Source organism: Rhinolophus sinicus, linkage group LG01, assembly GCF_036562045.2.
Source record: "Rhinolophus sinicus isolate RSC01 linkage group LG01, ASM3656204v1, whole genome shotgun sequence".
Taxonomy (NCBI): domain Eukaryota; kingdom Metazoa; phylum Chordata; class Mammalia; order Chiroptera; family Rhinolophidae; genus Rhinolophus; species Rhinolophus sinicus.
The window spans coordinates 180,053,762-180,071,639 of record NC_133751.1 but is presented as its reverse complement, the minus strand read 5'-3'; the positions used below and the strand labels follow the sequence as shown (position 1 = coordinate 180,071,639).

At 37.8% G+C, this 17,878-nt stretch overlaps 1 protein-coding gene and 1 non-coding gene across 2 annotated transcripts in view; one reads left to right on the top strand and one right to left on the bottom strand.

Annotated features, from left to right (window-relative positions):
• Window positions 1-17,878, top strand: part of MPP4 (MAGUK p55 scaffold protein 4) — a 40,209-nt gene that overhangs the window by 21,514 nt on the left and 817 nt on the right. Inside the window, exons 11-20 of the mRNA XM_074340224.1 lie at window positions 358-375; window positions 2,911-2,949; window positions 5,254-5,274; window positions 6,663-6,677; window positions 7,816-7,857; window positions 10,039-10,209; window positions 11,460-11,540; window positions 14,839-14,932; window positions 15,308-15,416; window positions 16,345-16,479. Of these exons, the coding sequence (XP_074196325.1) occupies window positions 358-375; window positions 2,911-2,949; window positions 5,254-5,274; window positions 6,663-6,677; window positions 7,816-7,857; window positions 10,039-10,209; window positions 11,460-11,540; window positions 14,839-14,932; window positions 15,308-15,416; window positions 16,345-16,479 (725 nt within the window). The remainder of the gene's footprint in view (window positions 1-357; window positions 376-2,910; window positions 2,950-5,253; window positions 5,275-6,662; window positions 6,678-7,815; window positions 7,858-10,038; window positions 10,210-11,459; window positions 11,541-14,838; window positions 14,933-15,307; window positions 15,417-16,344; window positions 16,480-17,878) is intronic.
• LOC141568042 (U6 spliceosomal RNA) lies at window positions 17,274-17,377 on the bottom strand. The gene has a single exon (XR_012491061.1). It is a non-coding gene; the product is annotated as a U6 spliceosomal RNA (small nuclear RNA).

Here is a 17,878-nt window from a genome sequence, read left to right as displayed (position 1 = left end):
TCAAGATATGAGTTCCTAAAATATGCTGAACTAAGCATATTAGTTTAGAAGTGAGTAGAATGCAACCTTTTATAGTTTATTGGGATGGAAACAAGTAGGATTTGCCAGAGCAAGTAGATCCCCATTTCCAACAAGGCTCATGAATATATTAGTTTTTATAGGATATTCACTTACCATTTTGTTACTAAATTTTTACTTAATTTCTAGAGAATAAGCCCAGAATATTAATTATTATAATTTTGGTACTTTGCTTTTCTTATTGTAGGTAAGTTAACCTGAGAAACTAAGCATATACTAATATGTGTATTGTCTCTCTCTTTCTCTCTCCCTCTTTCTGCTTCAATCATTTGTACCCAGCGATTTCTATGGAAGAAGGTAAGAAATAGTATTTGGAAAAAAACTCTCATTTCCAAAGACTCCTAGAAACTTCCTGTAGTCTTCTTATTTCACTTCATTTCAATTTAGCTATATATTAAGCTCTTACTTGTATGTCAGTCAAAGGAAATGTGTTCCTGTATGTATACAGTATAATTGTCCTAACACTGAGAGGAATAAAAGAAAGGAGAACTACCATTTGCAGGATGTAGTCCCAGAGTCTAACACAGCACATGGTAAGAACTCGAAGTTGTGAAACTGATCCACACATAGTTCTGTGTCAACTGCTTTATATACATTGTCTTTCAAATAACCTGAGGAAATTGTGATTGTTTCCATTTTATGGATGAAAATATTGAGGTTCAAATAAGGTAAGAATATGTCAAAAGTTGCAAACAGTGTAGTCTGGGTCGAACCTCCTATCTCAAGGGCAAATGGGACCTCCCGTTACTACCTCTCCCCTGCTCTGTGCCCAGGCTCCCAGATGACTCATTAGATGTCACTCACTCACACTCACAAAAGCAAGCCAGAAAGATGCTGTTTGCTTGTGGAAAGGGGACAGAAGAGAGGAAAGCAGCCTCCTAGGCCACCAACCCCATTTCATCCCTGATACTGGAGATGGGATTCCTTTTGAGAGGCCTGGGTCTCTGAGGTCTTGGTAACAAGCCCACTGTCCTGTTCACTCGGGCTGCCATAACCAGAGACCACGGATGGGGGGCTGAAACAACAGATATTAATTTTCTCACAGTTCTGGAGACTAGAAGTTCAAGATCAAAGTTCTGGCAGGATTGGTTTCTGATGAGGTCTCTTCCTGGCTTGCAGATGGCCACTTTCTCTCTGTGTGCTCACGTGGCCTTTCCTCTGTGAACGCGCAGAGAAAAAGAGAGAAAGACGGAGATCTGATCTTTTTCCAAGGCCACCAGTCCTTTTTGGATTAAAGCCCCAACCTCATGACCTCGCTTAACTTTAATTACCCTTTTAAAGGCCCAACTCCAAATGGGGTTAGGACTTCAACATATGAACCTGGGGGTGAGGGGAGACACAAATCAGTCCTTAACAGCCACCCCAACCAATACCGTGGAGTTGTTGATATTGAGAGAGCAAAATCCGTGGCCCTTTCAGATCAGAGTTACAAGTTTGAAAGATCAGGGCTTCCTTGGAATCCCTGGCCTCTGTAAAACAGGAAAGACAGTTGAGCTTTTATTTGCCTTTTATAAAGAACAACAAACTTTGGTTGCATCCTAGGAACTAGTGAATTCACTGTTGTTACTAATGACTGACCTGGAAAATAATCTCTAAATGAATATAAAGAATTGAATGACAGTGTTGAAAATCTCAGCTATGTTACTTGTTTATCTGGGCCCCTCCTTCTATAAAACAGTATTACTTCATAAAAATTTTCATATTTTCTTGAAAAACATTAATTAGTGATGTGCTCTTTAAGGAGGGGGTGGTAAGTGCTACTTTATGATACTATAGTTTATTATACAGACTATAATTTGCACTTTTTGAACTTGCATAACTCCTATTCAGCCACTATTTGTTCATCACCTCGTTCTGGTCACTGTGCCAAGCACAAGTGACCAGAACTTTTTTTTTTTTACAGCACTCAAAAAAAAGATATTTTTTCTGAATATATATTCAAGTCAACTATTTTGATATTCAAAGGAAATTTCCATTTAATTTAATAAATAATTTATCATGTACCTACTATGTCTAAGACATTGTACCAAGCTCTGTAAGTTATGTAAAATATTACTAAGACGGTTTCTGATTTCCAGGAGCTGTCTAGAAGGGTGAATAAGGCAAATACCTAAATGATCATATTACAAGGGAGAGTAGATGTGCCGTAGCAGAGAATTCACGGTAGTAGGAAGAAAATGCAAATTCAGCTCATGGCAGGGATATTCACTTTAATCAGTGTTTGAGATGGACCTTGAAGCATTATAAGCAGAGGGAATAGCATAAGCAAAGGCACAGAGAAGGAACCCACGCTGTTTGCTGTAATGATATATGTTATGTGAAACAGAAGTGGACAATAGCCTTAACATTGTGTGTGGGTCATGATGGAAAGGGTCTTGAGTATTAGGATGAATGGTTTTAAAAGTTATATCCTTTTATTCTCTTATATATCCCCAAGCTAGAGATAAAAGCAGTTAACACTGATTGAGTGCTTACCATGTGCTTGAGCTTTTCATGCATTATCTCACTTATTCTATCTTATACGGTAAGTATTATTATCATCCCCATTTATAGATAGAAAACTGAGACTCACAGGTAAATGAATTTGTCTAGCATTCAAAAGCTTATGCTTTTGAAGTGTTAACTGTTTTATGTTATATAGCCTCTCATATCATATATTTTTATTTAAAACAGTAGAGTCCTTTTTATTTCTCCCGAGTGAGCAATAGTTGTAAGAGTAACAATATAAGACGGTCTGAGTTTTACTGATATAAGCCTATGCATAGGGAATTTTGTTTGTGATGCTAACAAATTATACATTCTATTTTTCTCTTTCTATGCTCTTTTATATAGAAGATGACATGAAGATTGATGAGAAATGTGTGGAAGCAGGTAACATTTCCTCTTGATAGATTTATCACCAGAAAAACTATGAACCACTTCAGCTACAGAGTCTGTAACAGACTTGGCCAGCGGGGCCACAGACCTTCCCTCTGGAAGAAATGCGTAAAATGATTTCCATCCCCCACCCACCCAAACCTCCTTTTTCTGTGATTTTGATACTCAGAAGAGAAGCACTGCTATGGGAATGTCTCCAGGCTCCAAACCAACCTTCTAGAAAGCAATATCTTGGAAATGGTCACAGCAGCACTTAGTAACACTCAGGTGTTACATTCAGTAACATTCAGGTAGAACATCTGGAAATGCTCATGCTCTTTGTGAAATACTATAAAGTATTGAGATATCAAATTTTTAAAAATTAAAATATATGTTTTGTTATTGTCTGATATCACCTTCTGGTAGATTCTAGTGTAGATAAATAGTAGGAGTTCCATATTTGAGAAAAATATAAAAAATTTTACATTTCCATACTTAAATTTTTTTGTAAATTGGGAAAAAGTTTTTCATATTCAGTGGCAGGACTAAGTCCGGCTCAAGAATCACTAGGGTTTATTGGGAGATTAGTTGGAGAGACTTTGGCCTGATAGGTGAATTTGTCTTGGCTTTATGGTGTAAGAAAACGTAATTCAATCGAGTAAGTTTTATTGGCTTTATTCAATGATTCACAAATCAGGTAGCATCTCATTTAGGACACAGAAAGGAGCTCCAAGGAGCTGTACAAAATGAGACTTTTATAGGCAGAAGGGAGCAGGAACAAGGAAGTTATACTAGCAAAAAGCAGATTGGTGGTGGCAAGGTCACTGTCTTTTAGGGGATGGCAGGAAACTATTAGGCAGGAGATATCAAAACTGTAATTAAGGATGTCTCAATTTGGTGATATGGTGCTTAACATAAGTGATTTCATTTTGGGACTGTTGTCTTGTTTTTAACAAACAGCTAGTTTAGTTTTTAGAAACTAAAGAACAACATGAAATCTTTCAATAGTGGGTATTTCAAAGATTCATATATACTTTCCAGAATAACTATAGAATAACACTGGTATTATATTTATTTTTCCAAGTACACATTCTGTTTTTTTTAAAAACTTTCAGTAATATTCATTTTAATTTCTATAATTTTAATTTAAAATTTTTATGAGGCAATCCATTCACATATTTCAAATTCCAAAACTACAAAACTGTATTCAGTGAAAAGTTCCTCTCTTTCCCTGTTGCCGTAATCAGTGTTCTTTCTTGAGGCAATAAATGCTCTCGGGTTCTTCCATATCCCTCCAGACATAATTTGTGTAGATAAAGCAATGATGTATATTTTTTCTCCTCTCTCCCACCCTCATCCTCACCTTTCTTTTTTTAAAACACAAATACATATGCCCTTTAATGGTATGCTATACAAACTGTTCTGTTCCTGGCTTTTTTACTTAACATTATATATCTTGGAATTGATTCCATCTTAGTACATAAAGAACCTCCTCATATTTTCTTAAATAACTTATTGGCTAAATAAGTTATTGTGCATTTATACAAACACTTATTAGTAGATGTTTGAGTTGTGTCCAATCTTTTTAATTTTAAACAATATTACAATGAATAGCTTTATAAATATATTTTTTCACACATATATGAGTATATCTTAGATGCAACATTGGCTTATCCAAGGATGCGTACATGGGTAATGTTGCTAAAATTTCAAGTTGCTTTCTATATAAATTCTAGTTTCTTAATCTCTAATATCTCTTTAAAACGCTAACAAAAATTGTTTTCACTGATGAGAAAGTTGGTTTATAGCAACTCTTTCCTAGTCGCCTAAATTAGCCTACACAATCAAATCACTCTTACACTCATTGTCCTTGCCACACTCCCCTGGCTTATGGACCCCCAAATCATGAGGGAGGCTACCTCCCTCCTACACCTGCAGGCCCTCTACTAGCAAAGCTGTGCAATGAATGACAATCTATATGAGCTTCTGTGACATTCTACCTTTCCCTTCCCTCCAACCTTCTTTTTTTATTTTATTTATTCGTTTCCCTTCTATTTCATTATTTTATTTATTTATTTTAAGCTCCTGTAGCACCCATGCTTGTCATCATGGCCCAATTGCTTAATGCCATGCATCTCGTTTAAGGTTTATGTATGACACAGAGAAACCATGAACTTGGCCTTGATTTGGGAAAAACATTTCAAAGTTGGTATGTGTGCAGAAGCATAGGGTCAAAGAAGTAGACCATTAAATTCCAGACTCAGAATGGATAGTAACATAATGACACTTTTGTTTTTTTGCCTCCATGGAAAACCGTAGATGAAGAAATATTTGAATCTGGTAAGTAAAACATGAATATTTGGTACTTATTTTAAAATGTATATAGTATTTCGAATTTTGGTATAATTTAAACACATATTTATGGATATAATACAATAATTGTTTAAATACATCAACAGTATATTTGCGAGATATTGTAAATTTCACCTTCCTCATTAGGGCCATTCTGGAACTCTGAGGGTATTTCTTTTTTTTTGGTTGTCACATTGATTAGAGGCACTACTGGCCTTTAATTGGTAGGAATCAGGAATGCTAGATGTCCTGCAGTATATGATACCATCCTGCACAGTGTTTTGAATTTCCTGCTGAACAAAGCTCATTACATGTATAAGTGAGTAGTTATTTAATACACAATAGTGATGCAAGTTTTCACAAGACGTAACATGAAAAGCCTGGTGGTTTAGAAGATAGTTATCATGGAGAGAGACATTTGAACAGAAGAAAGACATCACCTTGCAGTTACTGAATTATTTATTCCATACATTCTGTCTACTCCTTACTCAGAGTAGATAAGCTAGAAAGTGAGGTATGAATACTGAATCAATGATTTTTTCTTTAATATTTTATTTGTTATCATTGATGACATGGTATCATCAAGTATCTGTCCCCTCAAAATAGTGTTGACATCGTTAGTAACAACATAAATCCCACAGAATATTTTTGAAAAACTGGAAACCTTGTGGGGTATGTTACTATTACTCACCCACTTCAAAGTGTGTGTTTCCTCATTTTCTCCATTTCATCAGTCTGTAATTGCTTTGGCATATTATCCCTAGTTCAATTAAGGCAATTTCTTTTTCTCTTCTCATACACAAATAAATATGTTCAGCTCCACCTGTCTTCAAGGGGCCAGTTGGAAATGGAAATGTGTGCCTGGACCCAGGGAGGGCGCTCAGGCCAGAGGCTGCTGCAGCATCCGCCCCTGTGCCCTTTCCCCACTTCCTCCACTTCACAGGACTGTAGCAATGTGGCCTCTGGGAGAGGAGGAGAGAGGAGACTCAAAGCAGTTGCCTTCCTATAGTTTCTCTCTTTCAAGTGTCATTTCATGCCAAGTTGAGAGGAGTCTTCATGGATAAAGACTCCATGGATAAAGACTGGGCTCCCTCCCTTCAGAGGGAGTCTAGATAAACAACTTGCAGAAAAAGTTGCTGTCCCCTGAACAGCAGTCAGGTCAAATGAGTTTCTGGGAGCCCAGTTGTATGTTGTTCAGTTGCCTTGCCACACTTCACCAAAGTTACAACTTTCTTTAAGGGTGACCTGAGTTTCTCACTTTTGTCATTTGTCTTTATTTGATGGCAGACTTGATCTTCTCAAAGGCTTAACATTTTCATGTCTTTGTGTTTTTTTTTTGTGTTTGTTTTTTTTTTTGCATTAACCCAAATATCCAGAGGAACTTTCAGAAGGTAATTGTTTGTTTTCATTTCCTGCGTAAGCCAAATAGAGCTATGTTTAAGATCTTTCAGCGCCTCAAAGTGAATATTTAACAGGATAAATTTTAAGATAAGACACAATATTTTTAAGGGTGAAATCAATGATGAAATATTCAGTGTCATAGAAAATATTTAAAAATAAATAATGAAAATAATTAAGCTTGATGACTATATCCCTAAGTAAACATTTCCTTTTAAACATATTGACATAATTCACTTAGGAAAATGTGTTTACTTACCAGAAGATGGAATTGATACTGGTGTGCTTTCTTTGTATATATATAAAAAAAAGTTAAAAAAGACTAAATATGTCATATCTATTCTATGAACAAATGCTCTTTATATATTATTTAAATGATGAGAATAGAGTTATGTATGGGAAAAGGACCATATGTTAGTAAAAAGTAATTTGAAAATGACTTTTATAAGGCACTTTATAACATAAGTGATAATAATATAAGTGATTTTTATAACATTTTTTCCCTGTAGTTTATAATAATTTTTCTGAGGCTGCAATGAAAGCAGAAACAGGAGTTTAAATTAGGTCTAGAGGTTTCGGAGCCACTGGACACAGTTTTCCTCACTGTAGTCTCTCAGATTCTTGGACAGTCAGAATCTATTGGCAGCCATAGAGCAAATGTTAATTTTATATAGAAAGAACCATTTTATAAGGGAAAAAAAAACACCTATCTCTAACAAAGAGATTAATTATAGGACCTGCAGAAATCCATATCTATAAGTTAAAGCCACAGGCAGTTTGTATGTTTTTTTTAAAATCAGTTTTCTTTAGGCATTAAAAAAAAACACATAAATTTTTATGTTTTTATAATGACTCAATATCTTATAACTTTAAACAAGCCTAAATAGGTTTTTGTTCCCAACCATACTAGACAGAATGTATTCAGTGTATTGCTAAAATTCTGAAGAGTATTTCTATTTAGTTTGGTGCGAAAGTGCTTAAGATACTCTTCAATAAGCCACTCAAGGCTAAATTCAGCTGTGCTGCCGTCTATTGAAATAATGTCACTGAAGATTTGAAGAGAATTTCATACATCTGTTCTAAGTAAACTCCTCTTCCACATATTTGCTCCTGCCATTCTCTGTGTTCCAGACAAGGAGGAATTTGTTGGCTATGGTCAGAAGTTCTTTATCGGTAGGTAATGATTAATACGAGGTGGGTCTTTGTCACTTGCTAAGTTATATTCATACCAGCTGACCCTCGTCTGAAAGAATTTTTTGCTTATGGGCATTTCCAAACTTATTCCTTGTTCTGGTCTCCCTCTATCCTTTGTTTGTTTGTTTTATCAATATTCTGGTGTGTTGATCATTCATTGTAATTCATCTGGTTTCCACTGAATCTCTCTAGCTCTCTCTTTTTTAATTAGTTTCAGGTGTACAGAACAATGTAACAGACATTTACACCCCTCACAAAGTGATAATCCTGGATATCTGTTATCCATCAAACACAAATGTCTTGTTTTCTTCCAGACAATTCCAGAACATATTTATCTTACTCTAAAGAAGCCAGTTCTCTGACTACTACACTTAGTTTTTATGGCCACATTTTCATAATCTGTCCACTGGGCAGAGCTTTCTGAAGGACCAGGCACCACTCATTTAAAACCTTGCTGGACTTCCTCTGCCATGAGACAGTGGGAGGACAGCAGGGCTGCAGGGCCTGTAAAGTAGAATGTCGGTTCCTGGGCCTGAACTCATGTTGGAATCATTGGAGTTTTTAAAGGAAACATAGGGGCAACTTTCTGCATCCATTCCAAAATAATTCAGCCCCAAGTAGTCTGAACAGGGTAGGCATCTGCATGAAGGTGGGGAAGAAGCAGCTTGCAGTGGGGCATCAGAGCCTACGCAGGGTGAGGAGGGCATTGTGCAGGGACAATGACAGCCTGGTGCAGGCTGTCGGAAGCAGAGTCAAGTGAGGAGGGCAGTTGCCATCACTTGGGCCCTGACACCTCACAGTCTCTACAGAGAGGCCCCCCTCACCCAGCTTGGGCTCTGACACTTTCTGCCAGGCTGCTGACACCGTTCATCCCCTACCCTACACAGGTACTGTTTAATTGATACAGTAAGTAAATGTACTGAGGATAGTAGGAGCCAGTGTCCTCACTGTTAGAGAAAGTAGTTACTCGTATGGAAGGGGGCGAGGCTACAATGAATTCTGTAGTGTTGAATGGCATTGTAGGTATTATGAAGTCATGGTTTTAAACATATATAGATATAACTTTAGTTGTGTGTGTGTGTGTGTGTGTTATACCCACATAGTGCCTACCTCTACTGAGAAGACCTTGGAATAGCTCTGTAATTACCAGGAAGCCCTGTGGTTTGGTAGGCAGATTAAGCAGGAGTCTAGGAGTTCAGAAATCAGAACTAAAATGTCCAATTCTGATCACATAGTTGTCTGTGTGCGTGTCTTAACCTGTCTGTGTCTTAGTGTTTCCATCTGGAAAATGTGAGTAATAAGCTTGCTCCATTGCTTCCACCTGGCCCGAGCCACTCTCCTTCCTCGTCTGGGACTGCAGTACCCTCCTACCAGCTCTCCCCCGATCCTGCACGTACTCTCCCTAAGTTTACATCCTCCAAACAGCAACCGCAGGAATTCTTCAGAAACATAGATCCAATCATGTCACACCCATCACTTGACCATCCAGTGACTTCCCATCCCACTTGGACCGCAACCCAACACTTGACGGGGGCCCTGTGTGTGACCTCCCAGCATCCGCTCCAACCCCATCTCCTACTACTGTCCCTACTGCTCAATTCTCGCAGATACACAGACCTCTGAGCTCTTCCCCAAGGGCTCCAAACATGCTCCCTTGTCTGCACCTTTGCAGTTGCTGTTCCCTCAGCCTGGACTGCTCTTCCCCCCAGATGCCTCTTTAGTTGGCCCCATTACTTCATTCAGGAACCTACCTGCTCAACCTCAGCTTTTCGGACACCTACCTGAAGAAGCACGCCATCAACTGTATCCACTGACCCTTCTCCTAGGCACTGATTTTTGTGGTTGTTGACTTTTGTCTCTGCTCTTCCATAAAATGTAAATTTCATGAGGAAACGGGGTTGGCTTCGTTGACCACTATATGACCAGCACCTGGTACACTGCCTGACACATAGTGGACGCTGGGTGCCACTTAGAGGTAACATATGGGGCATTTTGTCATTTTTCCTTCATATTGCTTCTGACCTTCTACTGTCAGACAGACATTGACTATGTTAATTAACGCTTTTGGATCACAGTCACTGCGTGTTCCATCGGGTTGAATGCAAGATGGAATCTCTCGTGCCCTGGATCTAATGTTCTGTGTGTTTCCACGCTCCCCAGCTGGTTTCCGCCGCAGCATGCGCCTTGGCCGCAGGAAGTCTCGCCTCAGCCAGCTGCGCGCCAGTGGGGGCTGCGCCAGCGGCTGCTACAGTCCAGTGGGTGCCGCTTACGAGGAGGTGGTGAGGTACCAGCGACGCCCTTCCGACAAGCACCGCCTCATAGTACTCCTGGGTATGTCCAGGCAGGCAGTGTCTCTTCTCATCCATAGTGAAGTTTTCCTTCCAGATCCAATAGTCTTGCATTGGGAACAGTGGTAAAGTGGAACTCTTTATGGACTGTCATATAAATAAAGCCTGTTTTATATGTGTGTGTTTATAAATAAACCTTTATTATATCATGCTTTTATTGTCTACAATTGAATGTGATATGCATGGTATACTTGAATTTGTGTCATAACAAGTTGTATTGTGATGAGGTTATAACTGAGATAGATGATAGATAGATATAGATATATTTTTTTCCTGTTTAGAATTTGTTCTATAAGCATCGATGAAGGTTCTCCTAGACTGGATCATTAGTCTGTATTATGAAGGGAAAAAAATCCCTTAAGATCCATTTTCCTAAGAAATTTGTAATCATCTCCTTTAGAAAGTGTCAAAAATCTTCTGGACTGTATCTTTGGTGCTAAGGAAAATACAGCATTGGGGTGATCTGCTTTTGGACCAAGATCTCCACGAAGCTGGCCCCTGCAGTAGTAGTAACCTGTGTCTTACTGCCATCTTTCTTACTGCGGTCTGTGGTCTTCTTTGTGTACTCCGGCTGTGATCCAGGCAGGCCCCCAGAGTGCAGAACAACATGACTTACAGTAGGACACAGTGCAATGAAAATGCAAGGGCCCCATACTCAAAAATTATTAAGAATTTCAGCGTGACAAAAGAAGAACACTAAACCACGTGCAGTCTCCTAATCGCGGGCCCTGGTAACTGCACAGATTCTATGTCCCTGACGTCAGCCCTGCCTCCAGTTGCACATGGGGTGTTGACTCAACCATGTGTCAGGAAATGTGCCCCTGATTTCTAGAAGTCACAGGGCCGATCATTGTGGAGCCTGATTTCTAGGTTGTGACATGATATGAAAATTCATTTGAAGAGAAAAGGCAAGTTGTCTCAGATTATCTGAAATGAGGCCAGAAAATTCTCCCAGGGTCCAACATTAGATGAAGTTTGCTGGGGTGACAGGTTCTTGCAAGTCCTCACCTCATTTCTGAATGTTGAAGAAGTGTGTGTTACTTTACAGGTTACCAGGAAAACTCCCGAGAGTTTTCTGGGGTCATTCCAATTCATGAGAAGAGAAGCTAAGTAATTTCCCTAAAATCTTGGTCTCACATTTCTTTAATGGAAGGGCTGAAATGATGATTTCACCACATAATTATGTTTATCCATATCTAATGATTTCTGTATGTGATTTTTTTATGTGTTTAGGACCTTCTGGTGTTGGAGTAAATGAACTGAGACGACGTCTTATTGAGCTTAATCCTAACCATTTTCAAAGTGCTGTGCCACGTATGTTTAATTTTTCTTTCATAGCAGTTTGAATTTTGGTAAAACTTTCTTTGCCTCTGCAGATATACTGATCTCACTTAACTAAGTTATACCATCTTTGTTGTGGAAATATAAGACACAAGGGATAGTTCTTAATATTGCTAACTATATTTATTTTAATAGAGGGAATTGATTTACTGACGTGTAGGTAGCTAGGCTTTTAAAAGGTGACTTTGTCTTTTTTCCATTTCTTAATGATCTTATAGATGACCTTTCAGGAAAACTAACATTTAGCAATAATAGCTGATAGTACTTACTATTTTCCTGGTACTGTGCTTGGCTCTTATCTTATTTTTTAAATTAAAAAATGTTAATATATGCACATATAATATTATGTAAATCTATAAGTAGGATTATACCATATATGGTGGGAAGAACTTGTGAGGGAGGGTGCTTCCTCAGGCAAGATGGAGGAACTTAGGGAAACCACTTAAAGAGCAGTTTAGGTGTCAAATTATACCTCCAAAAATCTAAAGGATGAGAGCTTGGAGGAAGTGACCAATGGCTGTAGTTTGGGAAGTTGCTGCCTGTTAGAGTCTGTCACAGCAAAAGTGTTGTGATGTTTCCCAAGGACCAGATGTGGGTGGATAATGTGGAAGAAAGTCAGCCTGGAGTTGTCTTAGTTCCTGACCAAGAGGAAGTCTCAGCTGAAAGAGGCCAAAAGTGAACCCCCAAATACCTCAGGGTGTGGAAGAAATCACAAATGACTAGCTGGAATAGAGATGGAGTTAAGATACTCAGCGGTGGTGGTAGGTTTGCAAAATAACCCAACATCCTCTAAGATAGAAAGAGCCAGATTTAAACATCTGGCAAGTTTAAAAGGAGCCAATAGCAGCCAGCATCAGTTAAGTAAGAATTGTCCTGCATTGTTTCCTCTCCTCTCTCTCTGCACTCCAGCCTTGGAAGTTATAAAACTGGGGGATGAGCAGTAGAAATGCCATGAAAGGGAAAAGAAGAAGCGAATTTTACTTATTTTCCTCATTGCAGATTCCCTGGGTACAGTGAGTCTGAGCTGGATGTGGGGAGGAGATGCCTAAAATATATATAAAGTTCATAATTTAAAAAAAATTATTTATTTATTTATTGGAGAACAGTGTGTTTCTCCAAGGCCCATCAGCTCCAAGTCGTTGTCCTTCAATCTAGTTGTGGAGGGCGCAGCTCAGCTCCAAGTCCAGTCGCCGTTTTCAGTCTTTAGTTGCAGGGGCCACAGCCCACCATCCCATGCAGGTTCGGGAATTGAAAGGGCAACCTTTTTGTTGAGAGCTTGCGCTCTAACCAACCGAGCCACTGGCCGCCCCTCTGGAAGCTCAGAGGCAGCTTGTTGTCTTCAATCTAGTTGCGGAGGGCACAGCTCACTGGCCCATGTGGGAATTGAACCTGTAATTCTGTTGTTCAGGGCTCACGCTCTAACCATCTGAGCCATCTGGCCGCCCCCAGAGTTCATAATTTTGATTATTACATGGGAATGGGATTTTAATTATTCAATTGAAACTGAGTTTTGTAACATGAATGATGATGGACATTTTTTAAACCTATGAGTAATCAGAAGAGTCATGGGAATGGCTAAGTTTTCATCCAGGGACAGGAGAAGGTCTTTCTCCACAGAAGGGCAGGTAAAGACAAAACAACATTGCTTTATAATCACATCCATAGGTCGTGCTTTCCAAGTACTGTTTACCTACATAAGAATGGGCATTAACCTCAAAAACAAAAACTACAAAAGAAATCACTATATTTCAATAAATAAAATGCCCAATGAACATAGAAGAATTGTAAGAAGAATGGAGAGCCGTCATTCAAAGTGAGAAAGTCTTGTCCATATTTTGCTTCTTAACTTAAGTGAACAGACGTAAGCATAAAACGAATACCTCAGGTTATGTACCAATTCACAGACTTGAACATACCATATAAAATATAGTCCAATAGAAGCCAAGGAGAAGGGGACATCTTTGGTTTCTATTAACATAATTTACTATCATCTGAGAGCTATAGTGTTTTACTAGACTTATTTTTTTCAGTACAAAGCTATAGGAGAACTGGCATAATTGTAGGAACTCTAAGGATCTGAAGAGAGGCTTGAATAAAGAAAAAACAAGCATGACCCTCCGACATGACATTTGCATTTTGAGCCCCTTGAATATCCACAATACCTTTTATTATTTATGGCCTGTTTTTAGCTCCTACTTGGTCATTTCCATGTGTTGATATCATCAGATGTTGATCTATTTCATCCTTAAACTTTGTCAAATGAAAATACACACTTTTTTATGAATAAGGAGAATTCGTTGTCATGCAAATTAAGGGACTGGCTTTGCAGCATACATAGGACACAGAGTTGGAACTAACTGTGCCTTACTGATCTTTATGTTTTAAGAACCTAACATGACAGCTGGACCATAGGCACTTAGTACACATTAGTTGAACAAATGAATGAGCAGACAGTGAATCACTTTTAGGTATTTGGTGAACTCCTATGTCCTATACCAGGTGCTATTTAAGTTGAAGAATCCATAAGTAAAGTGGTCTTATCAAAGAAGCAGACTCAATCCAGACTCCACCAATTTTTCCCTCCTGAAGATCCCGAAAACTGATCACCATCTCACTTGGATATTAATGCATTGGCGCAAGGCTGCATACTGTCATCGGCCTTCTCCATTTCAAATCTGAGACAATCTGGTGTAGTAGAAAACCTTAGTCTAGGAGGAGTCAGAATGCCTAGGTTCTTGTTTTCAACTTTACTTTTCACTTGTTTTATGTACGTGAACAAGTGACTTACTCTCTAAAATCTTCAGTTACTTACCAGTAAAGTATGGATAATAATATTTCACCTAACAAGGAGTGTGAGGGATGAAACGAAAGCTTGGAAAATGCACCTGCCTAAGCATAAGGTATTGCTGGTATTACTACCTGGGGGCCTTTGGGCATCTTAGGGCTCGTGTACAATTCGCTAGTGCCTGTTGTGAAGTAAGAGCAGTTTTTCCCTGAGGGTAGCCCTATCCTGGCTTAATACCTAATGCATTCTTGTGCATACCATGAGTCCTTAATAAAACTTTATAGATTAACTGATTTTGATACGATAACTTCTACTTTCTTATCATCAATTCAGGCTCCTTCTTTTTGGTTCTGGCATTTTATTTATGTGTTTATATATTCATTTATTTATTTTGATTGAATAGTCTTTATCCAAATGCATATTAGTAGTAAATCAAAACATTTTGAAGATTCTAAAACCTTTTTCAAAAATTTCCTGTTTTCTTAGATACTACTCGTTCCAAAAAGAGTTACGAACTGGATGGACGTGAGTATCACTATGTGTCAAAGGAAACATTTGAAAGCCTCATGTATAGTCACAGGTAAACTAGACGTTCAGATCTGATTCTTGCCTCTGGTTGTTCTACATTCAAAATAGATTCCCTATTTTAATGCATTGTCCAAAGCTTCTGAGGTAACTTCTTTTTGTTTCTGAAGAACTAAGCAAGGAAATGTAAATGAATATACTAGTCCACCAATCATTGGATTATGAGAGGGAGCAGAATCAAATTGCAAATATAGAGAATTTGGAGAAGTCATTAAGTCCTAGATCTCCTAATATTTTTTTCTCCTGTCAAATACCCACTAATTCTTTTTGTGCTAGCAAAGCCCACACATGTTATTCTATTCATGTTACTACTACTAATATTTCACTTGTAGAAAAAGTTCTTGGTGTTTTTTTTGTCCCACCCTTGCAGGATGCTCGAGTATGGTGAGTACAAAGGCCACCTGTATGGCACCAGTGTGGATGCTGTTCAAGCTGTTCTTAATGAAGGGAAGACCTGTGTCATGGACTTAGAGCCTCAGGTGGGTCTGTGCTGGAATGTTTCCCATCTCCCCAAAGTAATGAATGCATGTCATCCATTTTGTGCACATGCTGTCAGTTATAGTCAAGACATTTCATTCTGTTAGTCTTTTAAGGATAACCCCACTTCCCATCTCTAAGGGCCACGATCTTACATGAAGGATCAATTTGCCAATATTCTGCCTTTAGATTGCGGAATAAATCTAGTTTCTCAGACACAAAAACAGAACTGAGCAGGCTGCCATAAAGAAAACTTAGAATCCTGCTTTGACCTTGATCACAAAGGCATCAAGGTAACTTCTCATGGAGGGAATAAGGTGTTGGCTTTACACAGGAGGAGAGATTCCTATGTTGTCATATCTATACGTACCTTCCCGAGACCATATATGGAATAGAGCAAGAGTGAGCAAGTTAAGGTGAGATAAAGAACATACATTGTGTAGGCCCAATTTTTATGATCCTTGTATTTTGTTTGCATTTTCTGTAGTCATTTAAAAACATACCTTGTGTGCTAAAGAGAATCAGGGAACAATAGACTTGTTCGTACTTGGGTCAAAGCTGGTCAGTATGGGGATGTCAGTAGTATCAATGGCAAGAGGAAAGGGAAGTGAGGGTGAAACAGAGCTGATCTGCCTTGAGAGTCTTTGTCTTACAAGATCATGTACAGAATCCTATTCTCAGATTTCAAGATGGGTGTCATGGCTAGTAAGAGGAAGAGTCATGATTTGAACTTAATTTGATTCTAGAACCCCCACTCATAATTTTTAAAACATTTTTTTTTTTACATTTGAGAAGTTGGGGACACATGAGAATATTCTCTGGCTAAAAATAATTGTTAGTTTCTGGTCTTTGAAATTTTGAGAACATTCACATTGACTCTAGGAAATTAGAACTTTTGTTTTTAAGTGTGCAATTAATTTTTCTGTGTAGGCTATTCAAGCAGCTCGAACCCATGAACTGAAGCCCTATTTCATATTTATAAAGCCATCTAACATGAGTTGTATGAAGCAATCTAGGAAAAATGCCAAGATCATTACAGACTACTTTGTGGACATGAAATTCAAGGTAAGACACAGAGGAAATAAATAAATGTGTTTTTTCTCTAGTTAAAAATCACTGTATTGTTTCCAACATCCTTATGTTAGGAACATAATTTCTGTTTCTAATGAATTATGCTCTTATGATTTATCTTTATGGGACATCATTTATAGATATCAAAATAAAGTTTAATAGCTGCTATGATGGTACTCTTCTTTTTTTCTTCTTTTTTGGGGTCTAGCTTTAAAAAAAAAGACCATCAAACTATAGTTTGCAAAACCACACAGAAATTGGGTGTGCACAAGCCTGATATTTGTATTTAAAATGAATTCTTTTACAAAAACGTCTGAGAGTTTACTTTAAAAATACTTTATTGGATATATTTCATCTGAAATATGAAGTCTCTTTATACATTTATATACATAAAATTTTTTATTAATGATGATGTTAATAATAAGGGGCCAAACCAGGCGGGAGTAAGCTCTTCATAGAATAAGTGATTTGTTTTCAGTTTTATATATAGCTTTTTTATCATTAAATCCACTTTAAATATTTTAACTCATAACATACATTCAGCAAGGTGTATAAATCTTAAAAGTACAGCTCAATTAATTTTTACGTATGTATACACACCCAGATAACCATCACCTAGATCAAGATATTATATCCACTTATTTTTGTGTGTGTGTGGTAAAAAAACACATAACATAAAGCACAAAACTTACCATTTCAAACATTTTTAAATGTTTAGCCCAGTAGTGTTAAGTATATTCTCACTGAAACAGATCTACGGAACTTTTTCATCTTGTGAAAATGAAATCAAATGTATGGAATGCATCACAAATCTGCGTGCCAATCTTGCATAGGGGCCATACTAATCTCTGTATTGTTTCAATTTTAGTATATGTGCTGCTGAAGTGAGCATGAGGTATCTTTATATTATCCTTTATCTCTCATTTTTATCTTCATATTTTTCAATGACTACTGTATGAAAGTCTGATTCTCCAGTTTGCATTTCAGACAATGGAGTCCATGGATATCATCTCTGAGTCTTATGGGCGTTTAAAATTGTGTTCTCTCATTTTTATGGCAATCTGAACAAATTAATAAAATTGTTTCTGGATCATGCGTATGGACACCTTGTAAAGGAGTACTGCCACAAGATTTCAGTGCCTGCATTTATATCTGTGTCCATAATTGCGTTGGCAACAAGTTGTACTATTTTAATTGTTGTGAACAAATAAGAAAATAAAAGCAATGAATTTAATGCACTAGTGCCAAGTGAAGGCCAAATGACCTTTATGGAATGAATATTTCACAATAGTAGAAATAGACAGTATTATAAGTGAATTAAGTCATCATGAAGCAAAGGTCATGTAGGTATGCTCAATTCCATAGAATGGTCATACCATCCTCACATTGAAAG